Consider the following 20,605-nt stretch of genomic DNA (forward strand, 5'->3'; position numbering starts at 1 on the left):
GTTTTACTTTCTCTAGTTTATATCAGGAACCCAACAATGATGACAGTAGCTGTTATGGACTGAATTGTGTTCTCCCCCCAAATCCATATGCTGAAGTCGTAAAACCAGGACCTCAGAATGTGACTGCATTTGAAGGTAGGGTCTTTAAAGAGGTAATTAAGTGCATAATGAGGTCACAAGGATGGGCTCTAATCCAATATGACTGGTGTCCTTAAAGGAAATAAATATTAAGACACAAACACACACAGGGAAGACCAAGTGAGGATACAGGGAGGAGATGGCCATCTGCAAGCCCAGGAGAGGAGTCTCCAAAGAAACCAACAGTGCTGACACTTTGATCTTGGATTTCCAGCCTTCAGAACTATGAGAAAATAAATTTCTGTTACTTAAGCCACCCAGTCTGTGATAGTTTGTGATGACACCCATAGCAGACTAGTACGGTAGCTAACACTGGGTACTTATTATGTGTCAAATACTGTTTTAAGCACTTTGCATATTTTAACACATTTAATATTCATAGCAACCCTATTTGTGGAAGGTAGTACAGTCTACGGCACGGCAGCTATATCGGCCCCTTTATTTTCCCCAGGGTTTGGAGTCTCTTCCACTTTCCAGCTTGTCCTCCTGCCCTTCACTCTACCCGGGACCATATCCTCCAGATTCTCACAGGTCCCTCCATCTCTCCTCAGGTGCCAGGCTCAGCAACCTGCCCTCATTACCTGCCAGTTCCTGACCCTATCTATCACTAGCTCCTTACCTGGCTGGGTTGGTCTTCTGAATACTTGCCATTCCCTGGCATGATGCTTTTGCAAAATAAGAAAATCAATAATAATAATAATAACTGCTAGTGTCTAATAAGCATGTGCTCTTCAATGTCTATTCTCTTACAACTACCTTAACAAATAGGGACATATTATTATTCTCCTTTTAACTTTGCTTTCCAGAGAAGGAGGCTGGGGCTCAGGGAGATGAGGTGAGTTTTTCCAGGTCTCACAGGAACAGGACTGAAGGAGGGAAGCCATGTTTGCCAGGAGAAACCAAATGGACATACAGGCTTTCTGTGGAATACACAGTTCCTGCTATCTTTTGGTTGACAAAGTCTGAGGTCCTAGGAAAGAGAGGAAAGTAATAGAAATATGAATATGAGTGTGTGTGTATTTTGCTTCCCTCACTAAAGTTTTCACAGTCTATATTAATGAGGGCACGATTTTGCCTGTTTTGTTCTCTGCCATATCCTCATTTTCTAGATTAGTTGCCTGCTACTGTGGAGCTCTAAGAGGTTGTTAGAGAAAGAATAGAAGAAAGAAAAGAAGGAAGGAAGGAAAGAAGGAAGAAAGAAAAGAAAGAGGGAAGGAAGGAAAGAAGGAAGAATGAAAGGAAAGAAGGATAGAAGGGAGAAAGGAAGGAAAGAAGAAAGAAAGGAAGAAAGGAAAGAAGGAAGGAGGAAGGAGAAGGAGAAAGGGTAGGGTGGGGAAGGAAAGAACAAAGGATTGCTTTTCCCTCACTATGGGCTTGAGCCTGTTGCCTCCAAAGATACAGAGCTTTGGTCTTTACCCATAAAAAAGGATTTTGAAGTCACCCCACCCCGTTCTGTTCCCCCACAGTTTAGACAAGATCCTCATGCTCCACTGGCCACACGAGTGCCCTCAGGAGGAGTAGACACAGGTGGAGGGAGCTCCTTTTGACCAGCAGAGAAAACAGGATGGGGCACTGCCTCACTGAGGGCCTGTGGGTGGGAAGGAAAGTGCCAACGGCAGCTCTATAAAAGCTCCCTGGCCAGGGGACCTAGGGCAAGCAGTGGTTTCTCCTCCTTCCTCCCGGGAAGGGCCAGGAAAATGGCCCTGATCCTGGAGATCTTCACCCTGCTGGCCTCCATCTGCTGGGTGTCGGCCAATATCTTCGGTAAGTTCTGAGGCCATGGAGCCAGGAGGTGGGGAGGGAGCTCCAGTGTCAGCCAGGCTCTGCCCTGGGCCTTCAAACAGGTGCGATCTAATTTAATCTTCACAAATTCCCACATGTCAGTGATTTGCTTTTTTTTTTTCAGATGAAGAGGCAGATTTAGAGAGGCGAACTGAATTACTTGAGGTCACAGAGCTAGTGATTGATGGAGCAGAAATGGGAAATGTGGTTGATCTTCCTAATTCAATTCTAGGTCTTCCTCACCCCACCATTTTGGCAAACTTTTGGCATTGACCTTGGGTTTTTATCCCCTTAGCTATTCCAAAGTCTGTGTCATCCATAACAGGTATTTTAGAAGCAGTAGAAAAAGAAATCTACCTATGAAGTGAAATAGCCCTAAGTTCTGTCCTTGGCTCAGCCACTTACCCGTGTGACTTCGGGCAAAGTGCCAAGCTTCTGTTTTTTTTTTTTTTTGTTTTTTTGTTTTTTTCATTTAAAAAGTAAACAAATAACACACACCTCATGATGTGGTTGTGATTTCTGGGTAGGACCCTATGTGTTACAAGAGTTCTCAATGGAAAAATAAGTCATGTACATTATTAATTAATTTGTATTTCAATGTCTATCTGGAACATGTTACATCTGCAGGGCATGGCTTGATAGATTCAAGAAGAACTTCCTTACGGTTCTCTAACTTACTCCAAATAGCCTCATGGGAATTGCGGCAGGGTGGGGGCGGGCGGGGAATGTGTAGTCCCAGCGTTGATTTTGGAATCCTTCACTTGCCAGTTACGTGACTTTGGGCAGACGACTTTCGCTGCCTGAGACTTGGTGCCTCATAAGTGACAAGGATATATTGCCTGTCACCTCTTAGGAGAACGTTGCACATTAAATGAGCTAATGTCATACTTGTAAAAAAGTGTGTTTAGCTGCCAAATTTTAAAATAGACTGTCATAGGTAATGATGATGTCCCTGGAAAAGCATCTGTGCTTATGAGAGCCCGTCTCTGTCCTGGCAGCCCAGTCCACACTCTTCTCTGATGAACCACTTTTCTTTTCCTAGAGTACCAGGTGGATGCCCAGCCCCTTCGTCCCTGTGAGCTGCAGAGGGAAACAGCCTTTCTGAAGCAAGCAGACTACGTGCCCCAGTGCGCAGAGGATGGCAGCTTCCAGTAAGGCTTATGTCAGCAGTGAACTCTCAAGGTCCAAGATGCCATAAAAAGCATCTCGTGCCTTCCCCCCTCTTCCTGAGCTCTGCTCTGCAACTCCTTTGTGCACGTGAGGCTTGGCCACTGCCATTTGGAGGTGCCTGCCTTTCAGTTCCGCTGTCATTTGGAGGTGCCTGCCTTTCAGTTCCGCTGTCATTTGGAGGTGCCTGCCTTTCAGTTCCCCAAGCTGTTCAACACTGGACAATCTGACCAAGTGAACCCCAATCCATGCTTCATCCTCCCGCTGCCCTCCCTTCTCTTCTTGCCATCACTTTTTCTGTGATGGCTTGAATAAACGGCATGTGTGGGGAGTGGGGCAGGTTGAGGAGAGTGTCAAATGATCTGTGCTTTGGGACCTCTCCCTCCTCCAAGTATCCTCTTGAGAAGCTGGGGTGGTGGAAGCAGAGGCTGCCTTGACTTCCTAGTCCTTTGCTGCCACCGACCCTGCCCGGACTAGCTCTCTAGGCTGCCTCTGGGCTTCTGGGTTGCTGTCTCCGCATTGAGCTGCTCTCTGAAAGGGGTTTCTCCAGCTGCCCTAATGCAGACTTGGGGCCTGAGACCCTCTCTGTGGAGAGTGTGGTAATAATCTAGACAATTCTTCCCTGCAGAATAGACAGGAATCCTTTGCAACGTGCATGCATTGAAATTTCCTTGTGCTATTCCAGTCATGTTGAATCAGGGGAACTCCATTTATATAACTGCGTTCTGGGAAATGTCTGTGAAACCTCCCTCCCTGCCGCTATCTTATATACACTCTTAATGTGCCTAACCTCCCACGAGTGTGCAGAGACGCTGCTAGAGCAGTCCCTGCTTAGATCACTGGGAATTCTGGAACAGCAAGGAAGGAGTTAAGGAGGAAGTCTCACTTTCACCAGCCTTATTTATATTCCCATTCCCAACTCTCTTGTTCTGGCCTCTTGCAGTTTCAAACCTGGCCTCTCTTCAGGAGGCTTTGCATACGCTGTTCCCTTTACCTGGAATATCTTTTACCTTCTTACACCTCTGACCATCCTGCAGGTCTCAGTTCAGTCATCATTTCTGTGGAGTCAACTCTATGGCCTGGCCTGACCCCACCCATGTGCTTCCCAATATACCCTGCTGGCCCCTGATCCCACTAACATCCCACCCCCAAGCCCCCACTCCCTATCCATACAATGTGGGCACTGCCTTTACCCTCTGCAGCCTCATAATTCCTGAGGACACTTGGTGGATGTGGCTGAAGCCCTGCACTCCAGGGTGGGTCACTTGTTTCGGGGCTGGCAGGCTGGACAGGTGGTGAATGAATGGCTGGGGCAGGAGGCAGAGCAGGTGTTAGCCAGGCAGGAAAAGCGGGGCCTTTCCTTTCCCAGGTCAGCCACGCTTCTCCACTCCACTCTCTCCCTAATTTAAACGAACCAAAACTTGCAAGAATGGAAATGAAGAAGAAAAGTAGCCTGAGTGGGAGCCGGCATGTGGCTTTGGGGGCCCATCCCAGGGTCACCTGGTCTGTGTCTCCTCCTCAGGACTGTCCAGTGCCAGAACGATGGCCGCTCCTGCTGGTGTGTGGGTGCCGACGGCAGTGAAGTGCTGGGCAGCAGGCAGCCAGGACGGCCTGTGGCTTGTAAGTGGGAGTGGGGGACGTCCCTTGGAGGGACCCGGCTAGGACAACTCACTTCCAGGAATGAGCACTGGGTTTGGGTGGGTGACTGAGCAGGTCCTCCCTCTGGGCTGCTGGCTTCTCCTCTGTGAATAAGAATCATCCCTGCAAGCCATGGAAGGCCCTATTTCCTGCAGGGCCACTGTGAAAGTCCAGTCATTTGTTCAATAAATATCTACCCAGTTCCTCCCATGAGCCACATGCTGAGAAGACAATGGTGAACAGACATCAACATCTCCTGAAATCAGAAAGTGACCAGAAAAATATGAGTGCCTTCTCACCTGTGGTGTGAGGAGTTTCTAAAATTTAAGACTTGGGTCAAAGCTATCCAGTTAAGATAATTATTATAGTGAGTAATCAAAGAAACACAGTCCCTATTTAAAGCATGTCATAACTCTAAAACAATGGTTAACTTAAGCCAACCACCTCAAAATGAGGAAATTGAGCCTAAAACCAAAACTATCCTTTGACAGATTAAAAGCTCTGTTTGGGGTACTGGTTTTATGCATCTAGTGTGGCTGTCATGGGGGCACGCTGGCCCCATACTCTCCTTCTGTGTGAGCTTGGCTGAGTCAGGCATCCTCACTGAGCTATGGGTCCTCATCTGTAACATGAATATAGCATCTGCCTTGTATGATGTGAGGATTTAGAACACGTGTAAACACGAGGCACATAGTAGGTATTCAATAGGGGCGATCATTACTAATGTCTCAGTCCATTTGTGTTGTTATAAAGAAATGCCTGCAGCTAGATAATTTATAAAGAAAACAGATGTGTTTGGCTCACAGCTCTGCAGGCTGTGCAGAGGCATGCCACTAGCTTCTGCTGCTGCTGAGGACCTCAGGCTGCTTCCACTCGTGGTAGAAGGGGAAGAGGAACCATCTGTGCAGAGATCATGTGTGAGAGAAAGCTAGAGAGATAGAGGGTGGAGGTGCCAGGCTTTTTTTAACATTCAGCTCTTATGGACACTAATAGAGCTGGAACTCACTCCCAGGGAAGGCATTCATCTCTTCATAAGGGATCCACTTCCAGGACTCAAACACTTCCCACATTGGGGATCAGATTTCAACATGAGATTTGGAGGGGACAAATGCTGAAACTGTAGCAGTTAATGTCACTAGCCTACAAGCAGAGTGGTGAAGCAGCTTCCCCAGGATCACACAGAGAGCCCATGGAGAAAACTGGACTCAGAAAAGCTCTGTTAATGCCAGGCCTGCACTCTGATCCCATCTCCCCTCCACAGGACCGTGCTCTGGGGTACCTGACTGATGTGGCAACAGCGAGATCAGCCCTTCTCTGACTCAGTCCACAGGATATTAGCTAGGCCTGTTCTGTGGCTGCCACCCCATCACTGCGTGTCCTTGGGCGGGTCATTCCCCTCTCAGCTGTGTCCCTTTGGGAAGGGAGCGTGAGTTTTCCTGGGCTCTGCCCCCTGGAAATTTCCCTGCAGTTCTATCTAACATTGCTTCTTGTACCCACAGGTCTGTCATTTTGTCAGCTACAGAAACAGCAGATCTTACTGAGTGGCTACATTAACAGCACAGACACCTCCTACCTCCCTCAGTGTCAGGATTCAGGGGACTACACGCCTGTTCAGTGTGACGTGCAGCAGGTCCAGTGCTGGTGTGTGGACGCAGAGGGGATGGAGGTGTATGGGACCCGCCAGCTGGGGAGGCCAAAGCGATGTGAGTTTCACTGAGTGCCTGCACCCCTAGAGCTGGGGAGGGGCTGAAGCTTTCCTCACTGCGATCCAACACATTTAGGGTTTCCTGCCTAAATGGGCAGAGAACCAGGCCCTCATTAGGGAAAATAAAAGCTTCAAAGGGAAGGTTTTATTATTCTCATATTTCCATATGGTAGACAAGCCATATTCGCTGGCTGATCATTAGAAACATAAACAGGATTTCATTGAACGTTGTGAGTCTCCTGTTGCAGACCTGAGTCACTGCATGGGTCTCTAACTGTCACATGTTATAGTATAAGCACAGCCATGTGCTGCATACAGATGTTTTGGTCGCCAGTGGACCACACACATGATGGTGGCCCCATAAGATTATAATAAAGCTGAAAAATTCCTATTGCCTAGTGATGTAATGATGATCTTGACCCCGAGCAGGCCTAGGCTAATGTGTGTGTGCATCTCTTAGTTTTTAACAAAAAAGTTTAAAAGTAAAACAAAAATTAAAAATAAGGAAAAGTTTATAGAAGAACGATATAAAGAAATAAAATATTTTTGTACAGCTGTACCATGTGTTCCTGTTTTAAGCTAAGTGTTATCATAAAAGAGTCAAAAGTTTTAAAAAATTAAAAAATGTATAAAGTAAAAATGTTGCAGTAAGCTAAGGTTAACTTATTACTGAAGAGAGAGAGAAAAATTATAAACTTAGTGTAGCCTCAGTGCATAGTGTTGATAAAGTCTACAACAGTTCACATGAATGTCCTTGGCTTTCACATTCACTCACTGACTCACCCGGAGCAACTGCCAGTCCTGCAAGCTCCGTTCATGGTAAGTACCCCATACAGGTGTACTATTCTTTATCTTTTATACTGTATTTTTACTGTACCATTTCTATGCTTAGGTATGTCTAGATACACAAATACTCACCATTGTCTTACAATTGCCTACAGTACTCATTACAATAACATGCTGTACAGGTTTATAGCGTGGGAGCACTAGGCTAGACCGTATAGCCCAGGTGTGCTGTAGGCAAACCATCTAGGTCTGCATAAGTACACTCTATGATGTTCACACGACAATGAAACCGCCGAACGATGCATTTCTCAGAGCTCATCCCCATTGCTAAGGGACACGAGTGTATATGCTGCTCGACTGCAGAAATATGTGTCTACTCATATATAAGAATTTTTTTTTTTCATGAAAATGTTTAGGTCCAAGGAGCTGTGAAATAAGAAATCGTCGTCTTCTCCACGGGGTGGGAGATAAGTCACCACCCCAGTGTTCTGCGGAGGGAGAGTTTATGCCTGTCCAGTGCAAATTTGTCAACACCACAGACATGATGATTTTTGATCTGGTCCACAGCTACAACAGGTAAGGGGAGCAGGGGTGTGCCAGTCACTGGGCCATCACCTGACGCAGCCCACACTCACCTTGAGCTGGGGGCCTCCATGTGTCATACGTGCAGCATGATAAGGAATTAAGAGCTGCCTCATTCTCATGAGCTGTCCTGGGCATCTAAAGTGCCACGGCGTTTTTTAACAAGGCAAACTGGCAATTGATATTTAATGAAAAATAGATGTGCCCTCTGGCCAATGAAATGTAAAACATCAGAATGTGAAGACATATGGGCTAGGGTGCCTACTACATCATTTTTCATTGTAGCAGGAAACCGGGAGCAAAGTGATCATCAAAAGGTGGCTTGCTGAATAAATGTGAATCTGCCATAAATATTTATGTAGCCATTAAAAAGACTGCATTAGAGCTGCTAGAACATTTGATCTGGAGAGGAGGCCACAGTATATTATGATAATACAATACAAGATACAAAGCACAGATAGATAATATAATATAATATGCTTTAATTTTTAAAGAACAAATGAGCAAAAAGATTCTTTATTTGTGCTTATATGACTATATTATTATGCAGGTCTCTATATAAGACTATGTGAGCACAGAGGGTAAGAGGAAGGAGCATAAAGTGCATGGTTATCCTGGGCTGCTTTAGGGCCAGGGCTGCTCTGCAGAAGAAAGAGTAGGCAGAAGGCCAGGCGCAGTGGCTCATGTCTGTAATCCCAGAAATTTGGGAGGCTGAGGTGGGCGGATCATGAGATCAGGGGTTGGAGACCAGCCTGGCCAATATGGCGAAACCCCATCTCTACTAAAAAAAATACAAAAATTAGCCGGGCGTGGTGGTGCGCACCTGTAGTCCCAGCTACTTGGGAGGCTGAGACAGGAGAATCACTTGAACCCGGGAGGCAGAGGTTGCAGTGAGCCGAGATTGTGCCACTGCACTCTAGCCTAGGTGACAGAGTGGGACTCATCTCAAAAGAAAAATAAAATAAAAAATAAATCAAGAGGAGGCAGAAAGGGGATCTGCAGGAGAGGAAAAAAGGCAGCACTCCCAAAAGCATGGATATCATTATATTTGTGAATTTTTGTAAACTGTGTGTATACGTGCACTTACAAATAACTTTAAAAATGTAAATAATGAATATAAACAGAGAGAGGCATTATAGATCTTGACCCAAATAGCTAGAGTAGCTTCTGGTCATCCACACTGGCCACTGGTTTCTTGTAAAGGGTTCACGCAGACTTTAGATGTAATTGAACCATTTGGAGTAGAAAGAAATATGAATACTAGTCTGCAAAGACTGATATGAATTCTCTTGGAGAACTTGAGCCTCTCTGTGGCTGGTTTCCAAAACAACCAGTTTCTTTCCATGTGTGAGGGAGGAAATTCTCACGGGCTTTGCCAGGAGGAATCTCAGACTAGCAGCCTGTGTGCAGAACTGTCCCACAGGCAGACTTTATTTGAACTGCATCATATTTTAAAAACTGGAAACTTTTATTAGGTTGAACCCCACGAAATTTCTATTTTTGTAGGTTAAAAAATAGTTGAACATGAGAAGTTTCACATGTTCAACCTAAAACACACAATTCTGAATTTCTGATTTTAAAGAACAAGGGTGAGAGGCTGCACGCACGCACTCACTGGTGGCATCAAGACACTGGCTTTACTGCTCTTTTTAGACCAAGGACACGCCCTTCTGTGCTCCAGGTCCCTCTGTGCTCTGTTGCCACACCACTGCCTACCTCATCCATTTATATGACCTGCCTGGTCCTGTAGCATTTACCTTTGGGACCTGCCTTCTGCCTTTGCCCCTGCTTAGCACAGTGACCTGGCCACTTACTCTCTCCGAGCCTCAGTGTTCCCATCCGTCAAATGGAAGACAAGGCCCTGCTCATTACATCATAGTGAAGATTTGATGAGGCCTCATCTATGAAACCATGGGTGCAAATTTACAAAGTTGTAAATTACTATGCTTCTGTAGGTAATTCTCATGCATCAGCCAGCTTCAGCAAATGTAGGTTAGATTTTCCCCCTCCAGGCCTGGCCTGCCTGAGAGCAAGTATAAATCTCAAACAGCCAGTTTTATTGAGTACTCATTGCTGCAAACCAATGTGTTCTCAGTTCAAGATCACCTGAGTGCTTACTATATAATGGGAATTTTATATCCTTTAACTTACCTTAATACTTATAGAAATAATTAGATAATTATAGTCATTACTATACAAATGATTACTGAAACACAGAGGTTAAGGAACTCACCCTAGTAAGCTTAGGTGCTAGAACTGTCTGGCTCCTTTTAGTATCCCACATAAATGTAACTCATCTCTGTTCCCCTACAGTGCATGGCACAGAGCCTTGCACACAGCAGGTCTGGAATCAGTGCTTAAGGAATTGGTGAATGCATCCAAGACCCTGGTGTGTGCCACACTGAGGTTGAGGCACAATTCACAGCTATTTCCACAAGAGGGCAGTCGAGTTAAATGCAAAAGTTCAGAACTGAGCATTCTTTGTTTAAAAGAAACACAAAAATTTACTCCTGAAATGGGATCCTTTTCATTTTGTAAGAAAGCATGTCTCTGAGTAAATTCTGGTATCGAAAGGTCATGGGAAGGGTTGGGTGGTTGGTTACTGGAAGCCCAGCTGTAATCAGGGATTTTCCGATACTTAAGTAGACCTGGGTAGTCGCAGGCCCAGTGACTTCTCTGGGCATAGTGGAAGGAGCCTTGGAGGCCATATAGAGGGCCTAAGCTTAGCGACTCAGGTTTCTAGGTAAAATACGAGACAGCAAGTTACGTTTGAATTTCAGATAGCAAAGATTAATTTTTTTTTTCAGTGTAAGTATGTTTCAATATTGCAGCAAGCATGTGAAGCTTGGGGTTGGGGAAGGGTATATCATAATCACCACTGGACTTGGATTTCTGAAAAAATGGAATGGGTGAGGGGAGAGCAGAGTGAGTGCAAGGAGGCAGCCCTCCGAGTTTGGAGGCTACGCACTAGTCCAGGCAAGAGACGACGTTGACATGGAGCAAGTGTTGGAGAGGACAGCCAAGAGATGGGGTGAGACTGGAGGAATATTTACCAGGTGGAATCCACAGAACTTGGTGAAGGAATTGATATGGAGGTGAGGGTCGGGGGGAGTCAAGAATGACTCCTAGGTCTGGTTTCTGGATGGATTCTTGAGGATAAATTTGAAGAGGAAAAGCCACAAGCTTTGTTTTGGGATGTTGAATCTAAGGGGATTTTTTTGGAAAATTCAAATGGAGAAGTGGCAGAAGGCAGTTACTTCCCTGGGGCCACCAGAAGGCTGGAATCCTGTGGGCAGCTCATTCGCTGACCTGCTGCTGTGAGTTATTTATGTGCTGGGTGATGGTTTGCACTTGAATTTGGCAATGATGTTTGCCCATCTGAAGTAGGTCCTTTTGCCCTTCAAGAAGGCTACTGCTTACAATATCTGTTTTGCTGGAAAATTTTAAAGAACCATGTTGTGATGGGGAGCAAGCTTCACTGGTCCTTCTGACTCATGCCCCATCTTTTATATTGCCCTAGCCCAACCAGTAACTGTGGACACACATTCTGACCAAGCAGATCATAAGTAAAGGTCTTAAGAGCCTTCAAGCAGGGCTAATGCCATTGTCAAAGCCTTAATGATCTGAGTTAATTGGCTTCTTTATTACCCTTGTCCTTAATGACTAAACACACTCAAACTTCTTAGCAACCAGTCTAACTTCAAATGCCTTAGCCACCCATGCTACCCAGATTGCCCAGTGGGAAGAAGGATCAGATATGTCTTAATATATAGTAAAGGGGCATTGTAACCAGAATGTGGAAGGTACTGTATGGAGAAATCCTCACTGGGGAAGCACCAGATCACCCTCATTACAGACACCTGTGGTGGTTGGCTATGCATCAGGCGCTCTGCTAGGCTACGGCCCCCTCTTATTTTATTTTATTTTATTTTATTTTTGAGACAGAGTCTCACTTTGTCACCCAGGCTGGATTGTAGTGATGGGATCTCAGCTCACCGCAACCTCTGCCTCCCAAGCTGAAACAATTCTCCTGCCTCAGCCTCCCAAGTAGCTGGGATTACAGGCATGCGCCACCCCACATGGCTAATTTTTGTGTTTTTACTGGAGACGGGGTTCACTATGTTGGTCAGGCTGGTCTGAAACTCCTGACCTCAAGTGATCCACCCACCTCAGCCTCCCAAAGTGCTGGGATTACAGGCGTGAGCCACCATGCCCGGTACGGCCCCCTCTTTTAAGGAGCACCCTCCCTAGTGCAGGACAGAATGAAATACATGGCTCATTTGTGAGTCAGTGTTTAGATTTCCAAAGAACTGCCTGTGGGAGATGTTAGAGAATCTGACTGAGCCCGGAGGCAGGAATCGTACTCTGCGAATGAACAAGACCAGATGCCCAGTGGAGACCAGAATTTCGCATTCCTCTGAGCCTTGGTTGTAATTTCTCTGTCTAGGTTGGCCGTAATCTGAGCATAAACTCAGAAATGCCACCCCTTGCCCCTCTGCTACCATTTGCTTTCTTGAGGATTCTTCTATGGCCACCCTGAGATTTTGCTTTATATTCAACAAAAGGCAAACATCCTTTTCCACTAGATTGTGGGCACACAGAAAATTAGGAAGATTCTGAGCTTGAACTCACTGGTTATTGCTCTATTGGAGTGGTAGTCCAAAATATGGTATTTTTCAATTTTTAAATATTGTGTAGATTTTATCTTCCTCCTTTCTTCTGATATGCCCAAAATAGGATAAAAATGGAAATTAGAGGGAATCATGAGGAAGGCAAAATAAAAGTAGAAAATCAGAATAAGGCAAGGCAAAGATTGGCCCACATCACTCATTCTACACAGTCCTAACAAATGTGAGGGCCTGCATATTTGGCTCTGGGATCCCTGTAACCAATGAAAAGAAAAAAATAGTCTAAGTTACTTGGTTTCTACAAGATAAAAATAAGAGTTTCTCAGGGGTCACAATGTTTTCTTCTATTGATGATGGAGGGAACTTGGTTCCTCGGGTCCTCATGAAGGGGGGAACACTGTATGCCACAGGGGACCATCTGACTTGACAATGTCCTGCTGCTGAAGGACCAGTGGTTTCCAAAGGCCGGTGCCTATAAAAAGCATCTTCAGGTCCAGCGCGCTGGCTCACGCCTGTAATCCCAGCACTTTGGGAGGCCAAGGCGGGCAGATCACGAGGTCAGGAGATTGACGCTATCCTGGCTAAGACAGTGAAACCTCGTCTCTACTAAAAATACAAAAAATTAGCTGGGTGTGGTGGTGGGTGCCTGTGGTCCCATCTACTTAGGAGGCTGAGGCAGGAGAATCGCTTGAACCTGGGAGAATCACTTGAGCCGAGATCGCACCACTGCACTCCAGCCTGGTGACAGAGCGAGACTCTGTCTCAAAAAAAAAAAAAAACAAAAAAAACAAAAAGTGTCTCCAGGTGCTGTATTTCAGAGACTGCGAATCTTGGGTCCTGGCATTCTCTACCAGACTTGTACCTCCCTCGGTGACTACCAATATCTCAGTTTTCCTTGCTGCCCACACCTTGGTTCTGTCTCCCACCTTGAAGTTGGAGGCATGCAAACAACCCTTCTAGATATGTTCTTCACTCCTCTGTTGTCTCCTGGTCAAATCACCATTCGTGGCTTTAGAATCCCACGCAAACTCACCTCCTTTGGGGACATTCTTTGGTCCAGCTGGCCCAAGGCTAGGGATGGAGCCTGACTCTCCAGCTTTCATCAGGGCTTTGGGTTCGGTCTCAGTAGTTTGACTTCTTTTGGTTGATGTGGGGCAGGAGATCTAATAAGGAGGAGGCTGAAAGCATGACAGAACCCCTGTTCCCTGATGACAGTGAATCACTAATGACAGTAGCAGAATAACAGCTAAACAATCTTCATGGTGCTAATTATTATTTTGGAGAAGGAGTCCAAAATGCATAGATGGTGATATCATTTCAGAAATTAGCCACAGAAATCAAATTGTATCAAATGGAATTGTGGGCACACAGGAAATTGGGAAGATTCAGAGCTTGAAATCACTGGTGATTGCAGGGCAGGGCCCCCAAAGGACTGTGCTCTATTGGAGTGGTAGTCTCACCCTTTGGCCACCTGCTGTTGTTGAAAGAGCACTGGAAATGGACTTGGGATTCTTGGCCCCTGGTCTTGGCTGGATGATCTTGACCCAGTCACATCACCATGCAGAATCCCAGTTTTCTCATTTGGGAAGTGGAGATTTTTAAAGGGTTGTGAGAATTAAATGAGACAAATATGGAGAGTGTTTGGTCTGATTGTTCATACATATCACTTGTGATTATTTTATGAGTAGTAATTAATAGCAACAATCATATTAGCTCTTCTCACTATATACAGAATTAGCAAGAAGGGATTAAAGATGGCAGCACAGGGTGTCTGTCCTAGAGGTCAGCAAAGAACAGCCCTAGAGAGCCCAGATGGCAGTAACTGGCCTTAGGGTGATCTTACTGGGAGGGTGGGAGGACCCTCTCCAGAGCTGAAGACAGGGTGATCTCCAATGTGCGAGAAGCAGGAATATCAAGAGTGAGGTCCATGCAAAAAACACTGGTAGGTCCAGGTACTGGGCAGTTTATAAGACCAGAAACCCCCAGAGAGGGGCTCTGACCATAAAGTGGTAGGATGAAGATGGCTCAAAGACTGTGGAGGTCATGTCTGCCATGAGCCAGGATGTTGAGGTGGGTCTCTGGGTTGAATTAGCCAAGCATGGAGCTAGAGTGATTTAAACGATTTAAACTTGTGCCTCACGCTGGAATGTGTTTCAGAACCCACCTCGGGCCAGCACTTGTGTCATCAACATCTATGAGATGCCAGGAAGAGCGAGGTGCTGGGCATATGGAGCAGTGTCAGACAGAGTCACGTGCCTTGCAGGGCAGGATGTAGGACAGAAGCCAGGTGCAGCCAAAAACACACTGAATAACACCACTGGCAGAGAAAGGCAGCATGTAGTGGATGAGACCAGGGTTTGAACCCTAGTTCTCACCACTAGTTCAAGACAGTGGCCCATATACCTCACCTTCCTAATCTCTAAAAGGGGGATTAAAATGTACCACCTTCCTTTTAGGAGTGTTAGGTGGATTAAATGAATCAATGTGTATTAAAACATTTTGCAGATAGTCTTTTACAAAGTAGTGCTCAGTAAATAAAAGTTATTGTTATACTATTATGAGTATTTTTAAAATTGAATTATCCTAGGCTCTGATGAATGAACTTTTATTATACACCCCCTACCTCCCTATTAGTGGCAACTAAGCAAAGTGAGTTTTTAATATTTGTTATGCAACACGCTTACTGTAACATTCTGTTTAACACACATACACAGAACAATAGATTAATAGCATGGAAAAAAACCTCATCCATAATCCTATAGTGCATTTCTAGCTTTTGTTTTGCATATCCATTTCCATTCAAATTAAATAATAGTTATTAACTTGAATGGAAATTCAAAGCCAGGCTCTCAGCAATTACTACACCACACATTGACTTCCAATACTGATTCAGTTGTACAGTTGTAATTGCAATACATGTATATGGCATTTTATAATCTAACCTTTTTACATAATGTTATACACACTCCCTTTTGGCTAGAATTTTTAAGCATTGTCCTCAATCATAGCATTTTATTATATTTAGGGCATTTACTATAATTTACTTCTTAATTTTCTACTATTGGACATTAAGGTTCTTTTCAATATTTTGCTAGAATAGATTGCACAGCAATTGGCCTATCATTGTACACAGCTGCTGCTTCCGTTAACTTATTGCTGGGAGATATATTTCAGACATAGGTAGAAACACATTATGCTTGGACCTCATATATTAGTTATATAGTTATATAGGGCATGAAAACAAATCTCTAAATGTTATAAAAGATGAACAGTTCCTCTCTGGTTGCTAAATCATTGCACAGGGGTAGAACTCCCCAATATGGCTTTTTATACCTTACCTTTCTATTACTTCTAAGAAAGGGAACCCAGTTGATGAGCTCGTTATAACAATTGCCAGGCCAGATGTGATTAGAGAATCTCTTTCTTCAGTTTACGGAAAGAGATGGATAGCCCTTGTTAGTGATGCTGTATTGATTTGTGTTTTTTTTCAACTATGGGACTGGATACATTTCCTTCTTAAGGATTTCCTGTGGTGGCAGCTGGCTTCTTTTCAAGCTTTTGAAAAGTCGTAAAGGGGCCTGAAGTCATTTGATCTCCCAAAATGAGATCATCTCCAATGTACCATATGTTGGTAAAGCAGACTTGGCCTTTAGTCTCGAGAGCTGTATTCCAGGAAAGGAACCAGTTAATGCGATTTTCCTTGACTGCTTTCTGCCTTGCCCTATGAGACAAACGCATGGGCATAAATTGGTCAAATGCCATAAGTGAGGAAAACGGCTAATTAGTAGACGACAGCTATGCACAGCTTTATTTTACAAGGTCCAGCCTGGTTCCAGCCAGGTTAAACTACTTTGTAAAGGAAATGCATTTACTGCAGGAAGCATGAAGCGACTGTCATGTGATAAGAAAGTAGACATTCCTTTTCACTAGGCGTGGACTTGGCCACATTTATTTCTACAGGAAAAGCTTGTGATGACTTGCCTTTATGAATGGTGACCGTAAATCTCATTCTCTCCAAGGTTTCCAGATGCATTTGTGACCTTCAGTTCCTTCCAGAGGAGGTTCGCTGAGGTATCTGGGTATTGCCACTGTGCTGACAGCCAAGGGCGGGAACTGGCTGAGACAGGTGAGTGATACCCCTCAGGTGATCTGAAGGGAGGGAGTGTGATTCCTCAGGTCTGAAAGCCTGGATAACATTGCTTGTAAAGCACAGCTAGAGTGACTGCCTGCCCCCTGCCAGGCTGCTGTGGGCATTGAGGAGGACACAACCTTAGCAAACTGTCATCTTGCAGTATGGTGAATGCAGCTGCTGCTGGCCCACATAGTGCCTTTGTGCGCATTGGAAAGAAGTGCCCCGCTCTGGGCAGATGCAGCCCCGAAATTGGCGAGTGGAGCACAGGATGGATTTAATCTCTTATTCTATAAGCACTGCTCCTTTGTTTCTATGAACAGGCTGCACAACCATCCACAGCAGCTCTGACTTTGGAAACTGTTAAAGTGTTGTTCAGACTTATTGCCTAATGATGCTGGTGAAGGCTGTCTCTCTCAGTATCTGTTTGCACAACAAGGTCAGGGCTTCCTTTCTGAATGAGACCATCTCTGAAAGTCTTGCTGTCTTTGCTCAGGTTTGGAGTTGTTACTGGATGAAATTTATGACACCGTTTTTGCTGGCCTGGACCTTCCTTCCACCTTCACTGAAACCACCCTGTACCGGATACTGCAGAGACGGTTCCTCGCAGTTCAATCAGTCATCTCTGGCAGATTCCGATGTAAGTAATAAACTGCCAACAATGTGCGTGTTTCCATTAGGGGGACGCCTCTTGGGTTTCAAAGTCGCTATGGTGTGTGTGGCTGCTCCACCAAAGTGAGGGCAGAGATGAAAAGAATCGTTAAGAGCAAACAGCAGTGCATGCTGTGAAGACACCAAGCATTGTTGACACTGTCTTCTTTACTGTGTGGATTTCCTCTAGGCCCCACAAAATGTGAAGTGGAGCGGTTTACAGCAACCAGCTTTGGTCACCCCTATGTTCCAAGCTGCCGCCGAAATGGCGACTATCAGGCGGTGCAGTGCCAGACGGAAGGGCCCTGCTGGTGTGTGGACGCCCAGGGGAAGGAAATGCATGGAACCCGGCAGCAAGGGGAGCCGCCATCTTGTGGTGGGTTTCCTCTGGGGGCTTCCTCTTTCGACCTCGGATCATATTACTTTGGCGGTCCTCCAGACCAACCTCTCTGGACCCCATTAATTCAACTGCCTTCTAGTGTGCCCCTCTGGCCCTTCAAGCTCAACCTGTCTGAGAACCAGTTTATCATCATTAACTTCCAACATGTTTCTCATCTTGTGTCAGACCTCGTTGCATTTTCAGGGAGCTCAGGGAATATTAGGAGGCTCATAGATGAAGAAAAATAAAAGAGAATTGAGTTCCCATGTGCGGTGAGACAGGAGCATGCACATAACTAAAGGAGCATGGTGAGGTGGGCATTCGATCTTGCAGCAGGTATGGGAAGGAGGCATTTAGGAAGAATGCATGGAAGAGGCCATACTTGATCAGAATCTTCTAAGAAGGTGTTTCCTGAAGGAGAGGAGTAAGGAAAGGTGTTCTCTATATAGAGAGCAGGAGAAGCAAAATTAGAAGGACAGAATAATAGGCATTGATATGCTAATGATCATCTAATCTGCAAGAAGGATAGAGAAAAAATTGCTGGAGTATGAATAGGGTGGTGCTCCGGACTCTGAAGAAAGGCAGGGGTAAGACAATGAGGTCTTTGTTATCCTAACAAAGCCTTGGGGGCTTCATCCTGGAGGTCAGGTGAAGACAGTGAAAGGTTTTAAGTTGGACAGTATCATCGTGGGTTTTGCACGTAAGGCAAAGAAATTCTGGAGGAGAGACTCACAGGAGCAGTAGTCCGGAGGCAACGGGGCTAATTAGAAGGTCATTGCCATGTTCCAGAGCTGATGGAGTCTGTATTAATTTTCTAGGGCTATGGTAATAAATCACCACAAAGTGGGCATCTGAGAGCAACTGAAATGTATTGTCTCTGTTCTGGAGGTTGGAAGTCCAAAATCAGGGTGTCAGCGGGGCCGTGCTCCCTCTGAAAGCTCTAGGGGAGGATCCTTTCTTTCCTCTTCCTAGCTTGTAGTGGCTGCCAGCAATCTGTGCATTCTTTGGTTTAGGGCAGCATTACTGTAGTCTTTGCCTCCATTGCCACGTGGCCATCTTCCCTCTGTGTCTGTCTATGAGTCTTCTCCTCTTCTTACAAGGAGACCAGTCATGTTGGGTTAAGGCTCCACTTGATCCAGTCAGACATCATCTTAACTAATCCCATCTGCAATGACCTTCCTGCCAAATAAGGTCACATTCTGTGGTTCTGGGAAGAGCATGAATTTTGAGGGACACTATTCAACCCAGTATGGGGCCAACATTAAAGCAGAAACAGTGGGAGACAGTGAGAACTCTTATTAGGCATTCGAGCCAGACCCCATTTTCTCCTCCTGGTGAAATTTTGAAGGATGTTATGATGAGGAAGGGAAGAACCAGGAGCATTCCTAGGCTTCCAACTTGGGGAAGCTGGGTAGATTTTAAAAGATTTGGAATAGTGATACACCAATGCAGGGTTTTTTATAGCTTCAATATATATATTAACATTCATTCAATAATTCCTGCTAAATCATTCCGTTTGTCCCACTTAACCTTTTGAATATTCTTCATGGTATGTGGTTATATTCTATCTGCTAAGTGTGAGAATGTCGAAAAAGAAAATTTGGAGACACTTTCTTGAAGGTATTTACAATCACATTTCATTTCTACTAAAACCTAGAGAATGTTATGCCATCCAACTTCCAGGTGGAAATGAAGAACTATGGCTTTCCAAATTAAAGACCATAAATGGCTCTATCAAGTGCATAGATAGATCATATATTTTCAATTTTTCTGTCTGGTATATCAGGTCCTATTTCTGTGGAAACAAATGCCACATGGAAACAGTAATTGAATTTCCTTGCTTTGGTAACACTACATAACAAATGGATGGAAAGAGAAAGGGTAAGCTCTTAATTTGGAAGAAGACTAAGCAAAGCAGTAAACTTTATTTCTGCCATACCTTCCTGTAATATCCATTAAAAGAGGCCATGGCCTCGTTGAGGGATGTTACGTGCTCTGATGCTGCCAATTTTTCCCTCCCACCACATTTTCCAGTTCTTTCTCTGTTGCCTGGTTACAGAAGGAAATTGGCTAACTTTCTTTTTGGCATTTATGTGAATCAAGAGGAAAAAAATATTTTAAAAGTTGGGGGGGGCGTGGTGGTTAAAAGGTAAGAGTTATGATTTTATGGAGAAAAATGGAGCTTACTTACATCCACCTATGTAACTGAGACAGCCCCTTGGTGTTTGAATTTTACATTTTTTCTCTCTTAATGTGGCTACAGTCAGCCTAGGATGTTCAGATAGAATGACTTGACCATGCAAAGAGTTGGCTGAGCTGATCACTGTTAAATTAGTAATTTCTAGGAAAGGTCAAGAAGCTAAGAAGAATGTTCTAAGTGTGTACACTGGGTAGGCATTATTGTTTTATATTATAGGAAGTATTATATTTCCTATATTATAATATATATTACAATATAGGAAAATATTTCTTATAATAGGAACCACTAACAGCATTTCAGATATGGTTCTTGCCCTCAAGGAGACCATAGCTAGCCTAGAAAAGACTACTCCCAAGGAGGAATTAGCCACACTAAAATCACATAGTGAAGCATTGAAGTCTATTGAGAATTCCAACGAGAGAATGCTGGAAGACAACATTTCATTAAATACGCATAGGAATGTGTTGGTCTACTCGTCTCCTAGAGCTGCCACAACAAGTCACCACAAACCAGGTGGTTTAAAACAACAGAAATTTATTCCCTCCTAGTTCTGGAGGCCAGAAGTCTGAAATCAAGGTGTGGGCAGGGCCATGCTCTCCCTGAAGGTTCTATGGCAGAATTCTTCCTTGCCCCTTCCTGGTTTCTGGTGGTTGCTGGCAATCCCTGGTGTCTTTGGCTTGTGGCTGCCTCCCTCCAATCTGTGCCTGTGTCTTCACACAGCCTTCTTCCCTGTGTGCATCTTTGTTTATTTACATGACCTTCTTATTAGGACATCAGTCATTGGATTTAGAGCCCACCCTAATCCAGTATGACATCATCT

At 44.8% G+C, this 20,605-nt stretch overlaps 1 protein-coding gene across 1 annotated transcript in view; it reads left to right on the forward strand.

Moving 5' to 3' along the window:
* The first annotated feature begins 1,247 nt into the window (after positions 1 to 1,247).
* The window catches only part of TG (thyroglobulin), a 270,475-nt gene continuing 251,117 nt past the window's right edge, over positions 1,248 to 20,605 (forward strand). Inside the window, exons 1-8 of the mRNA XM_003830086.5 lie at positions 1,248 to 1,902; positions 2,963 to 3,071; positions 4,610 to 4,707; positions 6,225 to 6,428; positions 7,633 to 7,792; positions 16,446 to 16,552; positions 17,052 to 17,195; positions 17,397 to 17,582. Coding sequence (XP_003830134.3) covers positions 1,836 to 1,902; positions 2,963 to 3,071; positions 4,610 to 4,707; positions 6,225 to 6,428; positions 7,633 to 7,792; positions 16,446 to 16,552; positions 17,052 to 17,195; positions 17,397 to 17,582 — 1,075 coding nt within the window. The 5' untranslated portion in view covers positions 1,248 to 1,835. The remainder of the gene's footprint in view (positions 1,903 to 2,962; positions 3,072 to 4,609; positions 4,708 to 6,224; positions 6,429 to 7,632; positions 7,793 to 16,445; positions 16,553 to 17,051; positions 17,196 to 17,396; positions 17,583 to 20,605) is intronic.

This window comes from Pan paniscus, chromosome 7 (assembly GCF_029289425.2).
Source record: "Pan paniscus chromosome 7, NHGRI_mPanPan1-v2.0_pri, whole genome shotgun sequence".
In the NCBI taxonomy this organism is placed as follows: Eukaryota; Metazoa; Chordata; class Mammalia; order Primates; family Hominidae; genus Pan; species Pan paniscus.